At 51.1% G+C, this 23,460-nt stretch overlaps 4 protein-coding genes across 10 annotated transcripts in view; 2 read left to right on the top strand and 2 right to left on the bottom strand.

Moving 5' to 3' along the window:
* Positions 1-5: 5 nt before the first annotated feature.
* FAU (FAU ubiquitin like and ribosomal protein S30 fusion) lies at positions 6-1,659 on the top strand. Its single transcript, XM_026004468.2, has 5 exons — positions 6-176; positions 435-517; positions 636-780; positions 1,207-1,262; positions 1,481-1,659. The coding sequence occupies exons 2-5, from the start codon at positions 443-445 to the stop codon at positions 1,604-1,606; spliced, it is 402 nt and encodes a 133-aa protein (XP_025860253.1). The 5' UTR covers positions 6-176; positions 435-442; the 3' UTR covers positions 1,607-1,659.
* A 2,455-nt stretch (positions 1,660-4,114) lies between these two features.
* On the top strand, positions 4,115-6,560 carry ZNHIT2 (zinc finger HIT-type containing 2). The gene has a single exon (XM_026004473.2). The coding sequence runs from the start codon at positions 5,318-5,320 to the stop codon at positions 6,509-6,511; it is 1,194 nt and encodes a 397-aa protein (XP_025860258.1). The 5' UTR covers positions 4,115-5,317; the 3' UTR covers positions 6,512-6,560.
* Positions 6,561-6,704: 144 nt separating this feature from the next.
* Positions 6,705-11,200, bottom strand: TM7SF2 (transmembrane 7 superfamily member 2). Of its 2 annotated transcripts, XM_026004471.2 has the most exons (10): positions 10,903-11,200; positions 10,321-10,517; positions 10,160-10,214; positions 9,606-9,800; positions 9,423-9,526; positions 8,109-8,228; positions 7,853-8,021; positions 7,540-7,620; positions 7,333-7,455; positions 6,705-7,059 (listed from the first exon to the last, which is right to left on the bottom strand). In XM_026004471.2, exons 1-10 carry the CDS (start codon positions 10,952-10,954, stop codon positions 6,899-6,901), a joined length of 1,257 nt encoding a protein of 418 aa, XP_025860256.1. In that variant the 5' UTR covers positions 10,955-11,200; the 3' UTR covers positions 6,705-6,898. The 2 variants fall into 2 exon arrangements, with proteins under 2 accessions (XP_025860256.1, XP_025860257.1); XM_026004472.2 differs by lacking the exon at positions 9,606-9,800 and having other exon boundaries at positions 10,903-11,116.
* Positions 11,201-11,246: 46 nt separating this feature from the next.
* VPS51 (VPS51 subunit of GARP complex) overlaps positions 11,247-23,460 on the bottom strand; it is a 22,463-nt gene continuing 10,249 nt past the window's right edge. For 2 of the 6 annotated variants that reach the window (XM_072758389.1, XM_026004470.2), the window contains 9 exons: positions 18,116-18,196; positions 15,301-15,447; positions 15,001-15,220; positions 14,153-14,870; positions 13,588-13,803; positions 13,170-13,388; positions 12,625-12,746; positions 12,440-12,527; positions 11,247-11,638 (listed from right to left, as the gene is read on the bottom strand). In XM_072758389.1, coding sequence (XP_072614490.1) covers positions 11,378-11,638; positions 12,440-12,527; positions 12,625-12,746; positions 13,170-13,388; positions 13,588-13,803; positions 14,153-14,870; positions 15,001-15,220; positions 15,301-15,433 — 1,977 coding nt within the window. In that variant the 5' untranslated portion in view covers positions 15,434-15,447; positions 18,116-18,196 and the 3' untranslated portion in view covers positions 11,247-11,377. Of the gene's footprint in view, positions 11,639-12,439; positions 12,528-12,624; positions 12,747-13,169; positions 13,389-13,587; positions 13,804-14,152; positions 14,871-15,000; positions 15,221-15,300; positions 15,745-18,115; positions 18,197-23,460 lie in introns of all 6 variants that reach the window. The other 4 variants (XM_026004469.2, XM_072758387.1, XM_072758390.1 and 1 more) reach the window with 3 other exon arrangements.

The following is a 23,460-nucleotide window of genomic DNA, read 5'->3' as shown; positions in this document are numbered from 1 at the left end:
AGAGCGCCTGCGCAAGGCGTGAAGAGGCGGAGCTAAGCCTGCACAAAAACCTAAGGCCCTAGCGGTCGCTCCGCAGTGACGTAGCACGCAGCAGACGGTGAGGACGTACGCGCCCTTGCCCCTTCCTCTTTCTCGACTCCATCTTCGCGGTAGCTGTTGCGGTGTCCGCGGTTCAGGTAATATTTCGGCTATTGGTGGATTTGTAGGGTTTAATAACAGGTCGGCCGCGAGGTCAGAGAGCGCGGTGAAAATAGAGAGGATCTGCTTTGAGAGTCAGCTTCCGGTCCTCAGCCGACCTCACTGGGAGGCCCGGCCTTATCCACGTGAGATCCCGCGACCACCTACATCCCAGCGCGATCGGTCCCTGCTTGCCACCTTCCCCCAACTCCTTCTCTGCCAGAGCATTCGTCTCTTACAACCCTTTCCTTCTTCAGTCGCCGACATGCAGCTCTTTGTCCGCGCCCAGGAGCTACACACCCTCGAGGTGACCGGCCAGGAGACGGTCGCCCAAATCAAGGTAAGGCTGCGTGGTGCTTCCTGGGCATCGTCCTCTGAGGGGACGATGAAGAACCCTTCCTGAGTTCTTCAGTCTCGTCCCCCGCGGGATCGCCGATGAGTCCTATTTTTCCCCGTAGGCTCATGTAGCCTCGCTGGAAGGCATCGCCCCGGAAGATCAAGTCCTGCTCCTGGCAGGCTCGCCTCTAGAGGATGAGGCTACCCTAGGTCAGTGTGGAGTGGAGGCTCTGACCACCCTGGAGGTAGCCGGCCGCATGCTTGGAGGTGAGTTGGGGAGCATAGTCCTTTGAAATGTTTGTAAGCCCATAATGGGTGTGGAGTGTGGAGTTCAGTATCCTGAACTCAGGGTGGTTCTTCCCGTTTAGCTCCCTCATTGAGAGGTCCTTGGGAGACTGAGCCAGAATGTAGTTTTATTTCAGTTACTTACCCTGTTTTCTCACAAAAATCAAGTCAGACTAGATTCCTGGAAGTGTTTTTCACTTGTGTTTAAAGTCAGGGGCTTGAAGATCCTGAAATGAAACCATGGAATGTACCATAGAAAACACTCTCAGTCAGAGGTTATATCTCTACAACTTTGTTCTCATTCCTTGTTGGTCTGGTTTCTTTAAAGACTTGAGTTGAGAAAGAAAGGATTCTGCTGGGCGGGTCCTTCTTGCTCTCCTAACTGTCTTTTGACTGTTCCCACCCCAGGTAAAGTCCATGGTTCCCTGGCCCGTGCTGGGAAAGTAAGAGGGCAGACTCCCAAGGTAGGTGAAAGTATTAGTGGGGTGTTTAGACTTTGGGTTTTGTTGTTGTTGTTGTGTTTTGTTTATTTGTGAGGGTTTTTTATGCGTTTTGTTATAAATCAAAGCTAAGCCAAGCAAGACCTCTGGTCTTTCCTCTGTCTGCCTTCTCCCTCTAGAATTAAGACTGAGGGAATGCATAAAAGGTCAGCCAAGGTTTGATCATCCCTCCCTTTTCCCAGGTGGCCAAACAGGAGAAAAAGAAGAAGAAGACAGGCCGAGCCAAGCGACGAATGCAGTACAACCGACGCTTTGTCAATGTTGTGCCCACCTTTGGCAAGAAGAAGGGCCCCAATGCCAACTCTTAAGTCCATTGTAATCCTGGCTCTCCCCAATAAAGCCACTTGGTTCAGTCATCTCATTGTTTGATCTTCACACGCAGAGCCTCAGCACAGATACACGGTTTCTAGGGCTGGTGTGTTCATTAGAACATTGAGGCCTGAGTCTTAATTTCTTGCCACTGTCAAGTTGGAAGATGCAGGGGCCCTTGGCTAGGATGGAGAAGAAATGATAAACTCTAAGAAAAGGCTTACCATGAAAATTGGTAATCCAAAGATAGCAACTTAAAGATTTATTTACTTGAGGGAGGGGCAGAGGAAGAAAATCTATAAGCAGACCCCCATCTGAGCATGGGGTTGGACACAGCTCCATCTCAAGATCTGAGCTGAAACCCAGAGTAAGATGTTTAAACAACTGAGCTGCCCAGGCGCCCTGTTCTTGTTCTTTAAACAGACAATAACAATTCTCAGGAGGATTATGAAGACATCAGTAGAGGAGTTTGAGTAAAAAGACCTCTATCAGGGAAGGCTAATCTGACCTTTCCTGAACTTGAGACCAGCTATGACTTTAATGGAGTCCAGGGCAGGGGTCTAGTCTGTACCTATTTGGGAAAGTGTGGGCCAACCCTATTGGGTAGAGGCCAGTGCCAGCCCTAAAAGAGTTCACCTAGGGCAGAACAAAAGAGAGAGGGATCCCTGGGTGGCGCAGCAGTTTAGCGCCTGCCTTTGGCCCAGGGCGCGATCCTGGAGATCCGGGATCGAATCCCACGTCGGGCTCCCGGTGCGTGGAGCCTGCTTCTCCCTCTGCCTGTGTCTCTGCCTCTCTCTCACTGTGTGCCTATCATAAATAAATAAGAATTTTTAAAAAATCATTTTAAAAAAATTAAAAACATCATTTCAAAAAGAAAAGAGAGATACACAGGTTGAATACTCTGGAGGGGGATCCCTGGGTGGTGGCATCAGAGGAGAGACTTTCTGCCAGGAGGCAGTGGGGATGGCCTGTAGTTAAGGGAGAGGGGTGGAGTTAGGGGAATGTGTGGAACTTTTAGTAGCTATCCTTTGTAAGCAGCTCATTGGTCAGCTAGGGCTATGGTGATGTGGATTGCTGATGGGCCTATTTTGGCCTGGTGGTCACTATGGGCCCTTCTACCTTATCCGGGCTTCCATTGCTCAAGCCTGTTGCCTAAAAGTAGTCTCTAGAACACTGCCTGATTACGTTGGCACTGTGGTAAGTTTGTACCTCCACCTGGCTAGCTAGCTTCCTTAACCTAATCACAGCTTAGGATGGTGGGTTGGTTGCTTGAGTGTTCTGGGAATGGAATTCTCTGGGACTCCTGTGAGGTTCCCCTAGTAACATGGGTCTCCTCTCATTTTGCTAAATTTTTTATGTTGCTGATTCTTGAAATACAGTATAACATAAGTAAAGACCTTAGATCCGGGCTTGGACTGCCTTGAATTTGAATCCTTCCTTCTGATTTTCTGACCTTAAACGACTTAACTTGATTTCTGCCATCACAGCTTGAGAGTTGCTGTGAAGAATAAAAGATATGAAGGGCTTAGATTCAGAATCCTCCAGCTAGCAAATGTGCAAACATATAGCCTATTTTTATCTCTAGTAATCTTTTTAGAAAGAGACTTGGGGGATCCCTGGGTGGCGCAGCGGGTTTGGCGCCTGCCTTTGGCCCAGGGCGCGATCCTGGAGACCCGGGATCGAATCCCACGTTGGGCTCCCGGTGCATGGAGCCTGCTTCTCCCTCTGCCTGTGTCTCTGCCTTTCTCTCTCTCTCTCTCTCACTGTGTGCCTATCATAAATAAATAAAAATTAAAAAAAAAAAAAAACTATTTAGAAAGAGACTTGGTGGGCAGCCCCGGTGGCCCAGCAGTTTAGCGCTGCCTTCAGCCTGGGGTTTGATCCTGGAGACCCGGGATCAAGTCCCACATCGGGTTCCCTGCATGGAGCCTGCTTCTCCCTCTGCCTGTCTCTCTGCCTCTCTATGTTGTGAATAAAAAAAATAAATAAAAAAGGATTGAAATATTAATGGTGGTACAATGAAAGGAACAGTGGAGTTGGACAGACATCCTAGGGAAGGCCTCTGAATCTGGGGGGTATGAGGCCTGAAATCTATCAGATAATGGAAGAGGTCCAGCCCAGGGGACTGTGTGCAGAGCTGTGTGGTTTCATGAGACATGGACAGGAGTTCAGGTCTGAGTCCAAGTGCAATGAAGAGTTAACAAGTACAGGGAAGGGTTTAAGCCAGGGCCTGATGTGATCTGACTGGTGATCCAATTTGTGGCTGATTTTTCTGAACAGCTGGCAAGAAAGGGAGCCAGTTAAGGGACTAGTAGCTGAGACTAGTAATGGGGATGTAGAAAATGAAGGGACTTGAAGGTCATCGAATCCATCCAGATCTTGATAAATAGATGATCCATGTAGAAATAACAACAAGGTATTATGAAGGTCGAACTTACTGGGATGGGACTGTTGTGCCCAAGATTGTGAATCCGAGAAAACCACCAAGGAGCTGACATGGATGCAAGTACATAAAGGTTTATTAACAAGCTTGAGCTTGGGTCCAAGTATACCCGACACAGTGAAGCAGGGACTTGGACCCTGAGGTGGGTTACAGCTGGGTTTCTATGGGCTGGTCTGGGGGTAAGGTGGGGTTTTTCAGTAAGGGTGGGAGTGTGAGAATCTCCAGTAAAGAGGTCTCACAAGCTCTTGCTTCCTTATTCTGATAAGGGCATGCTTTGTCGTTTTTTTCTGTAGCTGGGGTAAAGTAGAGTTCAGTACCTGGTCACAGTGGCCTGAGATGGCTGCCAAAGGTACAATGGCTGTACTTGTGCCAATGTTAAACTTGAATGGCCCTAATTTTCTCGGGCTCCACAGGACTAGATGTGAGGGACTAAAGAACCAGAGCTCACTTCCCCGGGTGCCATGGATCAAGGCCTCAAACGAAGTTCTATCGGGGGGGATCCCATCTCTGCTCCTCGTGTTTTGGCACATAGTATGGATTCGGTACTAAAAGTCTGATGAACCGGGGCACGTCCCACGTCGGGCTCCCTGCATGGAGCCTGCTTCTCCCCCGCCCCCCCGTATCTGTCTCTCATAAATAAATAAATAAACAAACAAATAAATAAATAACATCTTTAAAAAAAATAAAGGTCGGATGAACCATAGATTTGGGGTGGAAACCAAACAGGAGCTCAGTTATCTGTTCTTTCCTCTCAAGAGGGGAAACACCTCCAAAAACAGTGTCTCGGCCAAGTAGTCCATGTTCACCCTATTTCTACATCTCCCTTTATTTGTCTATGTCCCGTAGGTTCTCAGCTCTCGGCTGCCCCTCAGCTCAGGAACACACCTCCTTCCCCAGGGGCCTTGCGCAGTTAGTGGCCCGAGTAGGTGCTTCCCGATCGACTTCCACAGGGCGTTTTACAGTGCTAAAAAAGAAGCCACTGGGGGGCGAGCGGGCACCGGCGGGGCACCGGCTGCGCACTAGCCAGCCCTCTCACCGCGCAGGGCGGATCCTGTGCGTCCCGACCCACGCCGGCGCCTGCTCGAGCGCTACTCGATAGAGGGGTGGGGCTTGGCTACCGAGCATGGGCGGAAGTTGCCGAGAGTCCTCGGGGGCTTTGACCACGCTCCGTCGGCCTTGGCAGGAGGCGGAAGTAACCGATTAGCGCCGGAAGTTGCCCCGCGCGGCCAGTGAGTGTTCTCGTAAGTGGCGCGGGGCGCCAGTTGCCATGGAGCCGGCCGGGCCCTGCGGTTTTTGCCCGGCCGGGGAGGCCAAGCCCGCGCGCTACACCTGCCCTCGCTGTAATGTGCCCTACTGCTCCCTGCGCTGCTACCGGGCGCATGGCACCTGCGCCGAAGACTTCTACCGGGACCAGGTGCTGGGAGAGCTTCGCGGCCGCAGCGCCTCGCCCAGCCGTCTGGCCAGCGCCCTACGCCGGCTGCGTCAGCAACGCGAGACCGAGGACGACCCCGAGGACGCAGGCCTCAGGCCTGGCCCGGCGCCAGGCGGGCCCTCCAGACTCTGGGAGCTACTGGCCCCGGCAGAGAAGGTGGCCTTCGAGCGGCTGCTGAATCGTGGCGAGGCCGGGCGGCTGCTGCCCCCATGGAGGCCGTGGTGGTGGGGCCGTGGGGCTGGGCCGCGGCTTCTGGAGGAGGTGGATGATGCTGCGGACCGTGACCCTGCGGAGCTGGAGCCCACCCCCGCGAGGACGCCCCCGGAACCCGTGAAGGAGGCCGCCGCTGAGCCGTTTCTCGAAGACCTTCCCGAGGCCTGCGCGCCCACCGTGCCCACCCGGATCCCCGCGCTGGCCAGTCTGAGCCGCGGCCGGGCCTCGCCACTCGTGCGCTTCCAGCTGCCCAATGTGCTGTTCGCCTATGCGCACACTCTCGTCTTGTATCACGGCGGCGACGAAGCACTGCTCTCTGACTTCTGTGCCACACTGCTCGGCGTTTCCGGAGCCCTGGGTGCGCAGCAGGTCTTCGCCTCTGCTGAGGAAGCCCTGCAGGCCGCAGCCCAGGTGCTGGAAGCAGGCGAGCATCCGCCCGGGCCCCTGGGCACACGGGGTGCCATGCGCGAAGCCGCCCGCATCCTGATGGGTGAAAGCCCCGCCAACCGGAAAGGCTACACGCTGGCAGCCCTGGGGCACCTGGCACAGACCCTGAGCCAGGCCCGGAAGCAAGCTGTGGCTACGGAAGAGCGAGATCGCCTCTATCGGGCGCGGAAGAAGTGCCAGTTCCTGTTGGCCTGGAGCAATGAAAATGAGGTGGCCCTCACATCCCTGGCTCTAGATTGTGCAAGGGCCCATCGAGCCCATGCTGTGGCGGCGGAGGAGGTGGTAGCCCTCACCGAGGAGTTGGAGCAGCTTTGGGGAGGACCCCTGCCACCTGCTCCAAGAATTCTCATTGAGGAGCTCCCTGGCTGAACTGGGATCTCTTTGTCATTAATAAAGCTGCGACTGGTCTTCCCTGTCAGCAGTGCCTGTTTCTGAGGAACAGCTCTTGCCCACCCCACCCCCAGACTCTTGGGCCCATAGACCGCTTCAGCTTTTCCTGGATCAGAGCTTACCTAGAAAGTTTTAAACACCCTGGCCCCAGAAAGGGAGGGAAGTGGTACCATGGTTTCTAGATGTTTATCCAAGGAGAAAGAACAGCCCCTCCACTCCATTTTTGGGCACTGGCTTCATTTCTCCTTGCTCCAGAGCACCTCTCTCGGGCTGTTCATCCCTGCTTGTTGGAGCTTGGAGCAGGGTAGGAGTCCAGGCTCCTGGTGCTGAGTGCACATGCCCCAGTCTGGGGTGAGTGGAGCTGCTTCAGTAGATGTAGGGCAGGATTCGGTAAGGCACACGCCGACAGTATTCATGCCAGGCCAGGCCATACTTCTGCAGGCACTGCTGCTCATCCCGGGCCTCACGGTGTACCAGTAGTGCCGTGAAGTAGAGGAGGTAGAAGTAGGGTAGCAGGTGAGACACTCCTGTGGGGAAGTAGAGGCTGTGATCGCTCAGCAGCCCCTCCAGTTCACAAAGACTTCCACATCTAATGGCTCATAGGACATTGGGGCTGTGGTGAAAGGTCCAGGTCTGCAGCAAGGGGCTGGCACAGCTACGCAGTCCATTCCCAGCCTCCTGACTGCTCCCTCTACTAGGGTACATCCCTGTTCTCCATTCCACACCCAGACTGAGCATCCTGTGATCACCACCTCTGTCCCTCACGTGGTCCCTGTTCTGTGCCCACCCATGCCACTCACCACAAGGCAAGGACCAGGCCAGAGCCATGATGAGGTCTCCAAGGTAGTTGGGATGGCGGACCATACCCCACCACCCAGACACCAGCAGCTGTCGCCCGGTGGCTGTGGGGATGGTCTCAAGGTCTGAGGAAAGACAGGTAATGGGATGAGGGAACCTGTAGGAAGCCCTGCTGCACCACCTCGTAGCACCCTAGAAACCCAGCTCACCAGCCACTCTGGGGTCAGAAGGATTCTTTCGGAAGGTGTTCTTCTGGGAATTAGCTCCTCGGAAGATGTAGTAACCAACAGCTAAGGGAAAGCGTGAACAAGTGGTCAGGGTTAAGGTTTTTAGCCTACTACCTGACTGACCATCCACCCACAGCCCAGATCCAGTTGGCCTGGAGAACGAGGACTCAGTCTTCCCCCCCACACACACACACACCTCCCCCCCTTCTTAAGGAAATGCCTGAGGCTTAGTACCTACTGGGTACTGAATAAACAACATGAATGAATGAGGGGTAGGAGCCCCTTCATGACTGACCATTGATGAGGCAGATGACTGAGGCCACGGGCAACCCCAGGGGCTGTGGGTGGTGCAGCAGGAATTGGGCCTGCAGGCTGTAAGTGAAGGGTACCCAGGCTAGGTCCCCAAAGGCCAGCATGAAGCCAAACCCATCATGTGTGATGTCCATGGTGGTGAGAACAGCTTCCTGCAGGGATGAGACCCAGAAACACTAGCTTAGTCCCCATGAGGTCCTCAAACACCCTCCCTGCCTCTTCACCCCATCCAGCCTCACCTCATGCCAGAGAGCATCACCCACATAGAGTAGCTGGAAGCCATTGACCAGCCACATGGCCAGTGAGGGACTCCCCCGAAGTTCTGCTTCCTGCATCAGCATAGCCAGGTTGATGAGGACCTGGGGTTGTAGGAGAGGGAGGACAGGGCAGTCTGTCCCCAGCCTGTCTCCACAGAGGTGGCAGCACCTAGATGGGGCAGTGGCTTATCTGTCTTGGTTCTCAGTCACCAAGTCCTGGGCCCTTTATTGAATGGATCCAGCCCCTGTACAAAGACCAACAGATGCTTCCAGAGGTGCAACCTCCTGTTGGCCCTTGCCTTGTCCAGTAATGTTCCTTTGGGGAGAGCAACATAGAAAGCCACTGGACATTTCAGGCTTGAGGATAAATCTCAGCTCTGCCACTTCGGCAAGTTGCTTAACCTCTCCAAAGACACCGTTTCCCCCATCCCATGTGGGAAATGAAAATGATCATGGATCTGCATCACAGAGCTGAGGACTCATTGACATAATACATGGGCAGCATGAAGCATGATGTGTCCAGCACATACTCATGATTAGCCAGCGGCCGCCTCCATTCTGATATCAGTGGGTTTGGGGCTGCCATTAATATGACCACTTCTGATCCTCACAAGAACCTTCACAGAAAGGTCTGATCCTATTTCACACATGGGGAAATCACCTCAGAGGCCAGGATGCAGATCCATGGTGGACACTTGGCCTCCTCTCACCTCTAGTTTCTAGGGTGATATGAGGACCTTGCCCAAGAGACCCTTGGGGAATCTTGACCACAGTCCAGCCTGGGTGGTGTTAACCCAAAACCACAGTTGGCATGACATCAAGGCCACTAGTGATGGACAGCTTGCTATGCCCAGTGATCTGTCTCAAGTTCTGCACTGCTAGAACCAGCGGGCAGCATAGCATCAGCTCTCCTGTCCTCAAAATAGATTTTGAGCTGATTTATTTAAAGTTGCACCTGTTCACCTAACTCCCTCCATACTTTTTCTTCCTAGCACTTAGCATCCCCTGCCATGCTATATATATTTTATTTTTGTCTATCTTTCCCAATAGAAAGTAGGTTCCTTGACAACAGATTTTTTTTTTTTTACTATGCTTTCCTGTAACTTTTTTTCTCTTTTGTCTCCTTGTACCTAGAGTAGTGCCCAGGGCACAGAGTGGACTCAACAAATATTTGTCGGATGAATGAATGATTAATGGTTTACATCTGTGCAATAGTGCCCTGCCCTGCCCTGCCCAAGCACTACTTACTCATCCCACCCCCCTCCTTCTGGCCCATGTAAGCCATGCCCAGCATACCCAGCCGATGAGGCCAGGCCGCAGTTCACAGAAATATTTGAAGTCAAAGGACCAGACGCGCGGGTTGAGCTCCCGTCCCAGGAAGAAGTCGTAAATGGGATTGCCTGGAGAATAATGGAGGCTGAAGATTCAAGCGAGCACCCCCATCTACTCCTGTCTGCACCCTCCTGGAACCCCTCTCACCTGAGTTCCCCCCAGGTGCCAGGGCCGAGGCAGGGGCCACCAGGGCCTTCAGATAGAGCAAGACGCTGAAAATGAAGGTGGTGAAGGTGGCCGCAAATGCCAAGGGCAGGAGCATTTCGGGGAGCGCCCCCAGAGGCAGCCCTGCCGACACTGCCAAGCCCACCAACAGGGCTGTCAGCATCAGGGCCTGGAAGCCTGAATTGCAGTACACAATGAGTCCTGGGGGCTGCGTCCCTACACCTCTGCCCTTCCACTCCACTGCACCCCCCTCCATAACACACACAGTCCAAAGCCCAGGGAGGTCAAGGATCTTGCCCTTGGCTTTCAGTGGGTCACCACTGTTCTGGTGCATAGAGTAGTAGTAAATGCTGTGGGTAGGGATGTAGAAACAAAAGATGTGGAGAGGGAAAGTGAGATCCCCCAAGGCTACCCTGGGCACATAGCGTAAATAAGATAGGCATCTAACGGACTTGGGGTTGGAGGCTAATCTCCACTGGGCCTAGACCTCCACCCCCAGCCACGACTCCAGCGCAAGGATCCATCCCCCCAAGCACCGTTAATGGGGTAGAGCAGGCGACTCTTGTCCTTCAGTTCCTGTCCCTCGGCAACCTGCAGGCACAAAGGGGGTCTGATAAGGGGTGAAAGTGTCTTCGTCTGGCGGAGCCGCCTCCCTTGGCCTGCTACCCCCCGCGAGCCCCGCGAGTCGAGTGTGCACCTTGCGCGCAGGCAATAGGTAGAGAGCCGCTTGCAGGCCGAGCCAGGTGAGCCACAGCAGTAGCATCCTCGGGCTCCACAGCACTTGGAGTCCCGGCAGGTAGGGGGGTGGACCCAGGAGGCGCGCGGGGCCCGAGCGGGCCACCAAGAGCAGGTGGAACATGGTGGCAGGGAGCAGCAGCATCAGCGCCGCCGCGCCTGGGGGCCGGGGACGATCGCATCAGGCGTCCGCTCCGCAACTGCCCTCCGAACCCCCCACCAGGCGCCCCGTGGTCTCCAGGGCCCCTTCGGCATTCCCCCTGCCCTCCATATCCCGTTCTCCGCCCTCAGTCCCTGCCCGGACTTCCATCCTGGCCCCCGCCTCCACGCTCCCCCAAAGACCTTCCTGCTGCTCTCGGTACAATCCTCCACTCAGCGCCTCCTGCCTCTCCCCCACCTCCCCCCTCCATCTCCCGGCCTCGGGATACCATTCACAGGCTTCCATTCTCAGATCTTGCTCCTCAGTATCCCTCCCCACCCCCGCCGCCTGCGGTTCACCCGCCCTCGCTGAGCCTGACCCCAGATTCCACCCTCTCCCCATTACCCAGGGGTCCCCCGAATTCCAGCGGAGCCCGGGATCCCTGAGGAGAGGCCATGGTTTCCGCTCCACCGGGGGTGGGGGTACACAACAGTCGGTCAAAGAAACACAGTCCACCTCATCCCCCGGGACACGAGCTTGGTGATGCGGATAAGGCCAGCACTGGAACCTGCTCGGTCTGAGCTCAGACTACTACCACTCGATCCGGAGATCTCTAAGTGGACCCACCCCCGGCCCATCATGGGCCCAGCAATCCAGCCAATCGGCTCTGGGGGGTGGGCCTGACGCAGGCACCTCGGGAGCCTCCTCACAACCTCACCCCCAGCAAGCCCCGCCCCTGGGAGCCAGAGGAAGAGAACAACACGTCTTTATTGGCGGGTCTGGAGGCGGGAGGGGAAAGGCCAGCGGGCGGGAGACCAGGGGATGGGGAGGTTGGGGCGAACAATGGCGCAAGCGGGTGCGTGCATGGCAGCGGCCTGGCCTAGCCACGCTCGCAGATGACCTCGACAACACTGGGTTCCATGGGCACTGGGTCTGGGCAGCGCAGGGCAGCTGAGGCCACCACTTCATCCAACAGCAGGTGCACAAGCTCCTCGTCCGCCACGAAGCGCCACAGGTAGAGCTGCAGGAAGTGACAGTCCACCTGCACCTGCTGCAAGCCGAAGCGACCAAAGGTGCGCAACCGCACACACTCCAGCAGCGTCTTCAGGCTGATCTTGATGATGCCAGTCAGCACCGAGACCTGTGGGCAAGGACACAGGAACATAGCTCTGGGCCAGCAGGTGCTGGGAGGGGGCACTGGGTCCCTGAAGGCATCCAGTTCTGGGCAGGGGCTACACAGAGAGTAAGAGGCCAGGAGCTGCAATGGGGTGTACAAGTCCCAGAACTCCCATAGATACAATGTTGGCACCATTATCTGGAGAACAGAGGGAGAAGGCCCAACAATCAGAAGCAGAGATGGGAGTCAGCACTGACACAGGGGAGCAGAGAGGCTTGCTGAGTCAGAGACAAATGAACACCAGGTCCCAATCGCTTGGGTGGCTAAGTAGTTGAGCTTCTACCTTGGCTCAAGTTGTGATCCTGGGATCGAGTCCCACATCTGCATTGGGCTCCCTACAGGGAGCCTGCTTCTCCCTTTGCCTATGTCTCTACCTCTCTGTGTGTCTCTCATGAATAAATAAGTAACAACTTAAAAAAAAAAAAAAAAAAAAAAGACCACCAAGTCCTGGAGTATGGGCTGGGTTGGGGCAGAGACTATGGTATGGACAGGAATCCTTGGGGAGGACCCAGGACTACTGTGATGAGGACAAGAGCAAAAGAGGCATTCTAGATCTACATCCAGACCCAGGCTGAGAACACACCAAGGTCAGGGCAGAGGGCCATGGCATACGGTGATAGTGGGGTTCCAGCTGACCATTTACTCCTAGAAACAGCTCACAGAGGCAGAGCCTGGGTGAGGACAGAGGCTCCCTGACTCTGTGGGACTGCTTCAGCCAACCTCCTCAAGGGCCCCTGGAAGTTGGGGTCACGGGGGACTTCAGACCTTGTTGAACTCCACGGGGCTGAACACATCAATACGTTCAGAGAACAGTTTCTGGATGTTGCTCAAGAGATTAGTGTCCATTGGGGCACTGGATGGGGGGGGGGGGGAGACAAACAATCAGAACCCACCCTGGACCTCCATCCTCCTTTGTCCATTCCCCCTGGGGTTCCCCTGGCCAGCCAGACCTGGGTGTATAGCTGGGTGCATAGCGGCCCTGCTGGCGAGAGCTGCTATACACAGAGAAGGTCCTTTTGCTGGAGTCACTGCTCTGGGCCTTGCGGACACCCTCTTCATACAGAAGACCCACCTGGTAGTGGAAGAAAGCACTGCAAGGAGGCCAGAGCAAGGGGAGCCTCCAAGCCCATCAGGTGCCCAGGGTGAGGCCCAAGGACATGCTAAATTACAAACCCATTTGTGACAAGAATCACAGGATAGTGGAGACCTGGTAATGGGGACTTGGTATCTGGTCATTATTTATAGGTCTGGTGGAATGGGCAAAGGCGGGACATGAAACTTGGCACTGAGGCCCAAACTTCAGTGCTAGCCCGGCCCTGATTCCCTGGTTGACTCTAGACCTCAGCCTCATTGTAAGTAAAATGGGGGCAACAATGCCTTGAGCCAGGGCTAAGGAGGAACAAGCCACAGGCACTGGTGTCTTGATCCTCTGAGGACTGCTCCCCTCACACCCACAGCCTGCATCAGGACCCCCTGGCCAGCCCGAGGGTAGCACCTGCACGTCAATAGCCGTTGTGTCCTCCACCACCCGCTTCATGACAGCACGCACATTCCGGGGCTCCAGGGTACTGAGCCAGTCCCGTGTCTCGACACTCTTGCGCAGCATCTGTGATATGACCAGGCCCTGCACCTTCACATAGTGGGTCAATAACCGCCGTGCTGTCTCCCTGGCCTCTGCACACAGTGTGCTTACAGGTGTCACTGGAGACTGGTCCTGAGCCAGGGGTGCAGAGGACAGAGAGACACTGAGTGCTGGAAGGGCCACTGCCAAGCAGGAGCTGGGCACAGGCTGGGCAAGGCGGAGGCTGGGCTGGGCATAAGCAGCTGGCCTGGGTCTGACCATGACAGCTCAGCCCAGCCTCCGGGATTCCCAGTACCACCATCCCCTACCCTGCTATGAGCTAGTGGTTCACCTGCACGAGAAACTGTTCATCGGTGAGGGTGAGGATGTAGGAGATGGTGGCTGTCTCATAGTCCAAGCAAAGGCGGGAGAGTAGCAGGAGCAGAGCAGGCGGTGTGGCACCCCCCTTCTCCCCAGGGCTGTCACAGAAGCTCTGAGCTGTCTGGCACATGGAGCGGATGAAGCCCACGATGAGGCCCTCACGAACACCTTGGCTGCAGAACTCGCCCTGTGAGGAGGAGGGTCACAGATACATAGCAGGTCCCCTCTTCCAGGCATGAGCTGCTAGCCACCCTCTATTCCTAAATGCCCTAGACCCTCTCCAAGGGACAGCTTTATCCTGCATTCCAGGACCCAAGAGCAGCTCCCTTGCTTGGAGGAGGGAGTGCAAAGGAACAAAGCCAGCACTGGGGATCCCACTTTCAGATGCCCTCACAGCCTTCCTCATGACAGCCTGAAACCACATCCAGAGTGCCTGGGCAAGGACTGTGTGCTCTGATAGCTGCCAAACTGTGGGATGAATAAAAGAATACCCAGGATTAAGGGGGGGGGATGGGAGGCCCAAAGATAGGTCATACCCGGAAGTAAGGCTTGTTGGAGAAAGACACCTCCTTGGCGGTGAAGAGGTGCACAGCTGCCAGGGAGGCTTTGATGTGGCTCAGGATGGAACTGGCCACATTGGCCAGCAACTCCGCCAGGCCTGGGCCTTCCTTTCCAGCCAGACGAGGTGCAGCCAATGCCTGCCTCACATCGGTCAGGCAACCCAGGAAGGCAGCCCGCAGGCCCTGCAGGTGGTGGCCTAGGCGCTCCCGGGCCACTCGCTCCACAATCTCCGTGGCAGCCTCAGCCAGCCCCGCAGCGGCCAGCAGAGCCCCAGGAGCCCGCAGGCGCCGATGGAAGCGGTCCAGTGCCCGCACCAGCAGCGAGTTGTCACCGCTACCCTGCTCCTGAGCCAGCCGCCGCTCTACTAGCGCAAAGTAGCGGCCACCCAGCTCCTGGGCGAAGGCTGTGAGCTTCTCGGCACCCGCCGGGCCCTGGGCTGCAAACAGCTCCTGGTAGGCAGAGGCCACTTGGCAGAGGCCACCCACGAAGCCACTTCCCCCATGATCAGTGAACTCTAAGACATCGGGAGCGGGAGGGGAGGGCCCCAGCTCTGCCTCCAGGCTCTGTAGCTCAGCCTCCAGCCGCCCTCTGGCGTTGGCCAGGAACTCGTCACACAACTCCTCCGCAGGCTCGCCTAGGGCCAGCAGCAGCTCCACGCACTCTGCCTGCTCGGGGGCTCCAGAGCCGCCCTCCCTGAAAGGTGGGAGGTGGCGGTGAAGGGAAGGCCCACAGATTTCTGGGTGGGGGTGGGGAGTGGGGGAGACAGCCGGAGACTGGCAGGCCCAGGACCCCGGTGGGGTGGGTGAGGGCCCCGGGGCCACACCTGAAGCGCTGCCGCAGCTGCTGAGCCAGACGAGCCGTGATCACTTGACAGTCGTCCTGGATGGCGCGGAAGGAGGGCAGGTGCTGGTACTGCTGCAGCACGGCCCGCGCGCGGCCCTGGTAGCGCACCGCCTGCCCGTAGGCGCCCAACTCCACACACTTGGTGAGGCAGGAGGGCAGCTCGAAGAGGAACTGCAGCTTCCGCAGCAGCGCGTGGACCCCTGGGGGACGGAGACAGGTGGTGAGGGCGCCAGGGCCCGGGGCGGCCAGCACCAGCACCTGCTCCCGGGGCCGGGCCCACCTGCTAGCTTGGTGATGCGCTCGTGGCGGTCCTGCAGGGTGGCGCTGATGCGCGCGCTGAAGTCCGTGATCACCGCCATGTTGGTGGCCAGACGGTCCATTTCGTCTTCCATCTTCCGAAAGTCGTTCTTCATCTTCCGGATGGTGTCTGGGAGGGCAAGGGCACGGGAGAAGGCAAAGGAGATGACTTGGCACAGGCGCAGCACTCAGCCGGAGGCAGGACCCAAATGCTTCCCCGCCGCCCACACACCGCGCACACCCCTCCTTCCCAAATGCTCCTGAGCCAGCTCCTCAGGTCACATTGATGCTTCAGTGCAAAAGAGGCTGCAATGGTGCTTCGTCACAGAAATCGGGAGGGAAGGCCACATTTTCTGAGCACACCCTGTGTGTACCGGTGCAGTAGGGAGACGGCCTATGGAGCCACAGTTCTATGCTGAGAAGATGCCTAAGGAGGGCACAGAGCACTTGGCAGGAACCTGTCTCCTCCTTCAGAGGAGACATCCTCCATGCCCAGAACCCTGCCCGACAGGGAGGAGATACCCTGAAGTCCTTCCCAGACCTTCCAAACCCTTTCACTCCACCTTCTGGAACACAGCTGACCTCTAATGGGCCCTTTCCCTTTTATCTTAAGGGAAATCTGCCTGAGACAGTTTTCACACCCATGCCCCAGGGCCTGGCCCCTTGATACTTCTAGATAGTTTCTACTCTTCTTCCCTTTAAAACCCCAGCTTCTCTGAAGACCACGCCATCAAACTACACCCCTTTTGTTGCCATCTCTACTGTCCTCTTTGCCACACCTCTCAGTTGCTGATCACTGTCACTTCCTTGTGGACAAGAACATCCATATGAAGGAAGCTTCAGACATTCCTGACTCTCCATTCACAACCTCCCCAAATCCACCCACCCTTGCCTCTGTCTCAACTGTGCCACCCTCTCCTTGCCCTCAGAAAGAACTGCTTCCTCTCAATCTCAGCTTTAAGCGTCGCCACCTTCTGTAACTCTGATTATTCACCCTGTCTATTCACTGGCCTCTTCAGGAACTCCAGACCCACTGACCTTAGCACCATGTCACTACTCATGACACCCTTATGGCTGGAATTCCCTACATTTCCTTCATTTCCCGGGATCTCTGACCCACCACTAGGGGATCATGGCATACTTACAAGCACCCTTGCCTCTTTTGCCCCCTCCCTCCAATACTTGCTAGTGAAACCGTCCCAACAAGCCACCTACCCGCAACTGAACAGCTAAAACTGAGCCACAAAATCATGCCAACTGGCTTCCTTTTAAATTTATGGCTTCAAGTTCAAAAGTGGCACTCCACATCGTTCACACCTCTATCCTTCTAAACCCTTTGCCTTTCCATTTATTTAAAGATTGTATTTATTTATTCACGAGAGACACAGACATAGGCAGAGGGAGAAGCAGGCTCCCTGCAAGGAGCCTAATGTGGGACTTGATCTTGGGATCACACCCTGAGCCAAAGGCAGATGCTCAACCACTGAGCTACTTAGGTGCCCCTGCTTTTCCATTTTCTAAAGTAGTATCTTCTCCTGATATCTTAAAACTCCAATACATGCCCCCAGCTCTCAACTGGTAACTCTACTTCACACTTCACAAAGAAAATACAAGCAAACACCAACACCCTCCAAATCTGCAGAGTACAGGGACAGATCCATGCCTTCTGCTCTCCCTCTTCTTTGGGGGTCTGTCTCATCCAGTCCCATGGCTGTGGTGACTTGGACATTATTGTCTCCAGTCCTGACCACAGTCCAGCCTAACAACCCATTTAACACCTTGATGCGGATGACAAACAGGCTATTCAAGTATGACATGTCCAAAACAGAATTCTTGACTTTCCTAAAAACTGTTCTTCCACTAAAATTTTCCATCTTGCTTCTGGCCATTTTCAGAGTCATTTTTTATTCTTATCTTTCCTTCACTTTACATTCGTCTATCAACAAGTCCTGTAAGTTTTACCTCCAACATTTTGTTTCCAAGTCACCATCATCTCTTGTCCAACTATGGCCAATATTTCCCAAATAATTTCCCTAAATCTACTCCTGAACTTATCATCAATATTCATAAAGGAAGGCTGCCTGGCTGGCTCAGTCAGAAGAGCATGTGACTCTTGATCTCAGGGTTGTGAGTCTTTGAGCCCCATGCTGGGTGTAGCGATTACTTTAAATATATATTCATGAAGGAAAGCAAGTATGAAGCTGAAACATATTTGTCACAGGAGACTTTAATTTACTTCTATCGATCCACAACAGATCAAGTGTCAAGAGCCAAGGGAAGCTACAGAAGATCTAAAGAACTAATATGGGTGACCTATTTGATTGAAATTGGATTCTTTTCAGATTCCACAGAATACACTACAACTTTACCACATATTAGGTCTTCAAGAAAATCTCAATAAATTTACAAAGACAAGAAACTGAAGTTGTACAGACAGCATTTTCTGATTACAATGCAATTAAACTGGAAATTAATAACAAAACCACAAAGCAAAAAGACCCCATCATTTAGAGGGAAAAAAACAAACCTTCATTTTTAATCAGTTATTGGGTCAAAAGGGAAATCAAAACAAAGTGCAGTATATAACAACAATGAAAACACTACAGATCAGAACCTATAGGACACAGCTGGAGCAATGCTCAGAGGAAATCAGTTTTTAATCTTTATATAAATAAGTTAGAATAAATTTTCAACTCAAGAAGTTAGTAAACATACTACAAATAAAAAAAACAGAAAAAAAAACAGAATTAAGGAATTAGTAATGCTAAAAGCAGAGATTTTTTAAAGATTTTACTTACCTATTTATTTATTTTTAGAGAGAGTGAAAGTGAGCGCAGAACCCATCGCGGGAGTCAGTCTTACAACCCTGAGATCATGACCTGAGCCAAAACCAAGAGTTGGATGCTTAACCAACTGAACCACACAGGCACCCCAAGATCAATACATTTATTACATGGGTGAACTAACGAAGATCAGGATCATTAAAAAAAAAAAAAGGATAAAAATAAAATTTATAAAATGTTAGGTAAAGGGCACCTAGGTGGCTCAGTGGTTGAGTGTCTGTCTACCTTTGGCTCAGGGCATGATCCTGGGGTCCTGGGATCGAGTCCCTCTGCCTATGTTTCTGCCTTCCTCTCTGTGTCTCTCTTGAATAAATAAATAAAACCTTTAAAATTTTAAAATAAAATGTTAGCTAAATTAATTTTTTAAAGGGGGGAAATAAATACAAATACATAATTAGAATAATCACAAAATAAAACTTTGCTCAATTTTATGTAAAGAAATTGAAAACCTGAATGAAATGAATAATTTGCTATGAAAACAGAATTTACCTATATGTGGGTACCTAGGGGGTTCTGTTCTGTTGGTTAAACATCTGTCTTGGGATCCCTGGGTGGTGCAGTGGTTTAGCGCCTGCCTTTGGCCCAGGGCGCGATCCTGGAGACCCGGGATCGAATCCCACATCGGGCTCCCGGTAGATGGAGCCTGCTTCTCCATCTGCCTATGTCTCTGCCTCTCTCTCTCTCTCTCTCTCTCTCTGTGACTATCATAAATAAATAAAAATTAAAAAAATAAAAATAAAATAAACATCTGTCTTCTGAGCCACTCTTCTGAGCTATGGCAATACCCCTAGGACATTGGCCAGGCCTGGTGCCTATGTGTAGACGGGAAGGAGAATCTTTTGTTGACAATGTTCTCTTCTCGCTGTTTATGTTTTCTGTTGTTCTGGAATCCATATGGTTAATTTTTTTAAAAAAAGGTTGTATTTACTTAATTGAGAGAGAGAATGAGCACGGTAGGGGGGAGCAGAGGAAGAGGGAAAAACAGGCTCCCTGCTAAGCATCCAACTCTTGGTTAGCAGGAAGCCCAATGAAGGGCATGATCTCAGGACTCTGGGATCTTGACCTGAGCCAAAGACAGATGATTAACCAACAGAACCACCTAGCACCCCATATAGGTTAATGACAACATTAACAAAAAGAGCTCAAAAATTAAAATGATACATTCATCTCTCTTATGAATAGAGATGCACAGATAGATAAATGGAGATGCAGAGGCAACTTAGCAAACAGAATTCAGCAATGTATTAAAAGAATAATTGGGGGATTGCTGGGTGGCTCAGCAGTTTAGTGCCTGCCTTCGGCCCAGGGCATGATGCTGGAGTCCCAGGATCGAATCCCACCTTATTAATAGATGAAAATTAAGTGCCTGGCTGGTTTAGTCAGTTGAGCATCCAATTCTTGGTTTCAGCTCAGATCATAATCTCAGGGTCATAAGATGGAGCCCTGTGTGGGGCTCCTCGCTCTGTGCTGAGTCAGCCTGAGATACTCTCTCTCCCCCTCCCTGCTCTCTCTCTCTAAAAATAAATAAATAAAAATAGATGAACAAGAAATAATTCAACACCAATTCCTGAATTTGAAAAAAAAAAAAAACCTCAATAAAATATGAATAGCCGAATATTTCTCTAACCTCCAAAAACCAACATGAACTTTAATGAAGCAATGCTGGAAAAAAAAAAAAAAAAAAAAAAGAAGCAATGCTGGAAGCATTCTCATTAAAACCAGAAAGATGACAGGAATGACCATGATCACCACTGCTATGTAACGCTGTTCCTTTTTTTTTTTTTTTTTGTAACGCTGTTCTGAAGATACTAGCCAACCCAGTTAGACTCAAGAAATACATTATAGAGAGACACAAATTGGAAAGGAGGTAAAATTATCACTATTTGCAGATGATATAATTATACAAATTGAAAACCCAGGGCAGTCCAGGTGGCTCAGTGGTTTAGCGCCGCCTTTGGCCCAGGGCATGATCCTGGAGACCCAGGATCGAGTCCCACGTCGGGCTCCCTGCATGGAGCCTGGTTCTCCCTCTGCCTGTGTCTCTGTGTCTCTGCCTCTCTCTCTCTCTCTCTCTCATGAATTAATAAATAAAATCTTTAAAAAGAAAAAATAGGGGATCCGTGGGTGGCTCAATGGTTGAGGGCCTGCCTTTGGCCCAGGGCATGATCCTAGAGTCCCGGGATCAAGTCCCACGTCGGACTCCCTGCATGGAGCCTGCTTCTGCCTCTCTCTCTCTCTCTCTCTCTCTCTCTCTCTTCCTCCCTCTCTGTGCCCCTCATGAATAAATAAATAAAATCTTTTAAAAAATAATAATTAAAAAAAATAAAAATAAAAAATAGAAAACCCAAAAGAATCACTGAAAATATCAGCACAAACAAGAAGAGAATTTTGTAAGGTGACAGTATGGAATTCATACAAAGAAATCAATGGTATTAAGTAGCAGCACTCACACTTACTAGTTAGAAGATACAATGAAAGAAAAGGATCTGTTTTATTTTTATTTTTTTAAAATAATTTTTTTTTTTAATTTATGATAGTCATACAGAGAGAGAGAGAGGCAGAGACACAGGCAGAGGGAGAAGCAGGCTCCATGCACCGGGAGCCCGACGTGGGATTCGATCCCGGGTCTCCAGGATCACGCCCTGGGCCAAAGGCAGGCGCCAAACCGCTGCACCACCCAGGGATCCCCAAGGATCTGTTTTAATACAATTTAAAAAATAAAAATATCTAGAAATAAGTTTCAGAAATGTTCAACATTTATATGAATAAACCTGTATAAATTAGAGAGGAAGATACTAAAAGGCCTGAAGAAGTAGAAAAGCTTATCTTGGATAGGAAACCCAATACTCTGTCAATTCTCTCTAGAAATTTAATTTAATTCAGTAACATTTTAAGATATCACTTCTTGAAAGTATAACTTAATGTTCAGATGGAAGAATAAGCACACACAGGAAATTTTGGAGGTGAAAAATAGTGAGGGAGAACTAGCTTTCCCACAATGTAGAGCATTTGTAACTTTATAGCTACAATAATTTAAAGTGTGTGGCACTGGTATGTGGACAATTAGAGATCAGTTACATCAAACAGAAGATTTTTTATTTTATTTTGAGAGAGAGAATGTGTGCATGAGGGGAGGGAGCGGAGAGGAAAGAGAATCTCAAGCAGAGTCCACACTCAGTGAAGAGCCCAGATGGGGCTCAATCTCATGAGCCTGAGATCATGACCTGAGCCAAAAATCAATCCAGAGTCAGACACTTAACTGACTGAGCCACCCAGGAGCCCCAAAACAGAAAGTTTTTGAAAAATCCAGAAACAGAAATTATGATAAGAGTACCATTCCAAGTCCATGGGAAAAAGATTAATTATTCAACAAATAGTGTTGGGACAAGTGGAGAACCACTTGAAACAAAAATATAGTTGGATTCAGACCTCACACCTAACACGCACATGAACAAACACACACACACACACACACACACACAGTAGATGAATCCAAGTTTGAATGTGATTTTAAAATGTAATCACAAAGTATATGAAGACAATCAGGAAGAATTTTTAAATAATATTACAGATGGAAAGGTCTTTCTACAACACCTTAAACTCAGAAGCCATCGAAGAGGAGATCAATAAAATTATTTGATCAACAAAACCACCAGGAGCTAAATCAAAAGATGAACTTTTAAAAAATATTTTATTTATTTATTTGAGAGAGAGGGAGAGGGAGAAGCATATTCCCTGCTGAGCAGGGAGCCAGACATGGGGCTCGATCCCAGGACCCTGAGATCATGACCTGAGTTTAAGGCAGATACTTAATCTACTGATCCACCCAGGTGCCCTGAAAAGATGAACTTAAAAAAAAAAAAAAAATTCATGTCATTTCATCTAGGGCTAATTTTCCTTAGTATGTGAAGAAGAATTCTAAATCATTATGAAAAAGAACAACAACTCTATAGAAAAACAGGAAAAAGACATGAATAGGCAGTTCATGGACAAGGATAACAAACAGCTCTTCAACAGGCAAAAGATGTTCCACCGCACTCACAAGAGAAATTGAAATTACAGAGGTTTCCAATTTTCACCCATGGGAGTATCAAAGATGAAAAATTTTGGTAAGTGTTGACTGGGGTGTTTAGAAAGAGCTATTCTCTTAGTTGCTGGTGGTTGTGCAAACTGATGAATATTTATGGAAAGGAACCTGGCGTCATCTGTGAGCCTCTGCACACCCATACCTGGCTTGGGTGTGGCTCCTGGACCATGGGAATATTTTCTGAGCAGACCTGGGGCAGCAGCCCAACTTGGGGAGACAGCAAGAAAGGCAAGGTGAGGAGAAAAACATCAAAGACATGACAGGGAAAATAAAAGGGAACAGACACAAAGTTGCAGGAAACAAACAGAGAAGGTAAAAAAAATGCACAAGAACCCACAGAACTAAAATCTGTGGAGCAACTGAGAGATTTAAAAAATGTACAGGAGGAAGTAGACCATGAATTAGCAAAATAACCTTTTCATGTTAGCAACAATCTATAGCACAAAACCACTCACCTTTATTCTTTTTTTTTTTTTTTAAGATTTTTATTTATTTATTCATGAGAGACAGAGAGAGAGAGAGAGGCAGAGACACAAGCAGAGAGAGAAGCAGGCTCCATGCAGGGGAGCCCGATGTGGGACTTGATCCCAGGACTCCAGGATCACACCCTGGGCCAAAGGCAGACGCTCAACCATTGAGCCTCCCAGGGATCCCACTCACCTTTATTCTCACTTTATTCTTAGATGTTACCCTAGAAAGTTACTAAAAAATAAAATAATATAAAATGAATGGACTATACTTACTATTCTTTGGAGCCCCACTCTGGAGGTGCTTGCATTTTGTTGGAAAAGGATGATTCCATTGCCAATCCATGGACAATGTATTAAAGAACACAGCACACAGAGTACCATGTAGTTAAAAAAATGAATAAAAGCAGAGCAAAGGCAAAAGATGGAAGCTGAGGTATCAGAAGGATCATGGGCTAATGATCACGGAGGAGCTTGGAAAAGAGGCATTTCATCCTCCCCTAATTTCTGTCTTCGCTTAGGAACAGTTTAACCAGGGGATCCCTGGGTGGCTCAGCAGTTCAGTGCCTGCCTTTGGCCCAGGGCGCGATCCTGGAGTGCCGGGATCGAGCCCTATGTCAGGCTCCCAGCATGGAGCCTGCTTCTCCCTCCACCTGTGTCTCTGCCTCTCTCTCTCTCTCTCTATCATGAATAAATAAATAAATCTTAAAAAAAAAAAAAAAAAAGGAACAGTTTAACCTGTTGAC

Source organism: Vulpes vulpes, chromosome 5 (genome assembly GCF_048418805.1).
Source record: "Vulpes vulpes isolate BD-2025 chromosome 5, VulVul3, whole genome shotgun sequence".
In the NCBI taxonomy this organism is placed as follows: domain Eukaryota; kingdom Metazoa; phylum Chordata; class Mammalia; order Carnivora; family Canidae; genus Vulpes; species Vulpes vulpes.
This window is presented reverse-complemented; position numbering and strand designations above follow the sequence as displayed.

What these genes read in the sequence shown, in the direction of transcription:
- FAU (XM_026004468.2), top strand. Translation starts at nt 443, where the DNA reads ATGCAGCTCTTTGTCCGCGCCCAGGAGCTACACACCCTCGAGGTGACC. An exon ending in AGACGGTCGCCCAAATCAAG is followed by an intron (nt 518 to 635) that starts GTAAGGCTGCGT and finishes TTTTCCCCGTAG; the next exon opens with GCTCATGTAGCCTCGCTGGA. An exon ending in AGCCGGCCGCATGCTTGGAG is followed by an intron (nt 781 to 1,206) that starts GTGAGTTGGGGA and finishes TTCCCACCCCAG; the next exon opens with GTAAAGTCCATGGTTCCCTG.
- ZNHIT2 (XM_026004473.2), top strand. Translation starts at nt 5,318, where the DNA reads ATGGAGCCGGCCGGGCCCTGCGGTTTTTGCCCGGCCGGGGAGGCCAAG.
- TM7SF2 (XM_026004471.2), bottom strand. Translation starts at nt 10,954, where the DNA reads ATGGCCTCTCCTCAGGGATCCCGGGCTCCGCTGGAATTCGGGGGACCC. An exon ending in GGCCTGGCCTCATCGGCTGG is followed by an intron (nt 8,229 to 9,422) that starts GTATGCTGGGCA and finishes CTACAACCCCAG; the next exon opens with GTCCTCATCAACCTGGCTAT. An exon ending in GGCCTGGTCCTTGCCTTGTG is followed by an intron (nt 7,060 to 7,332) that starts GTGAGTGGCATG and finishes ACTTCCCCACAG; the next exon opens with GAGTGTCTCACCTGCTACCC.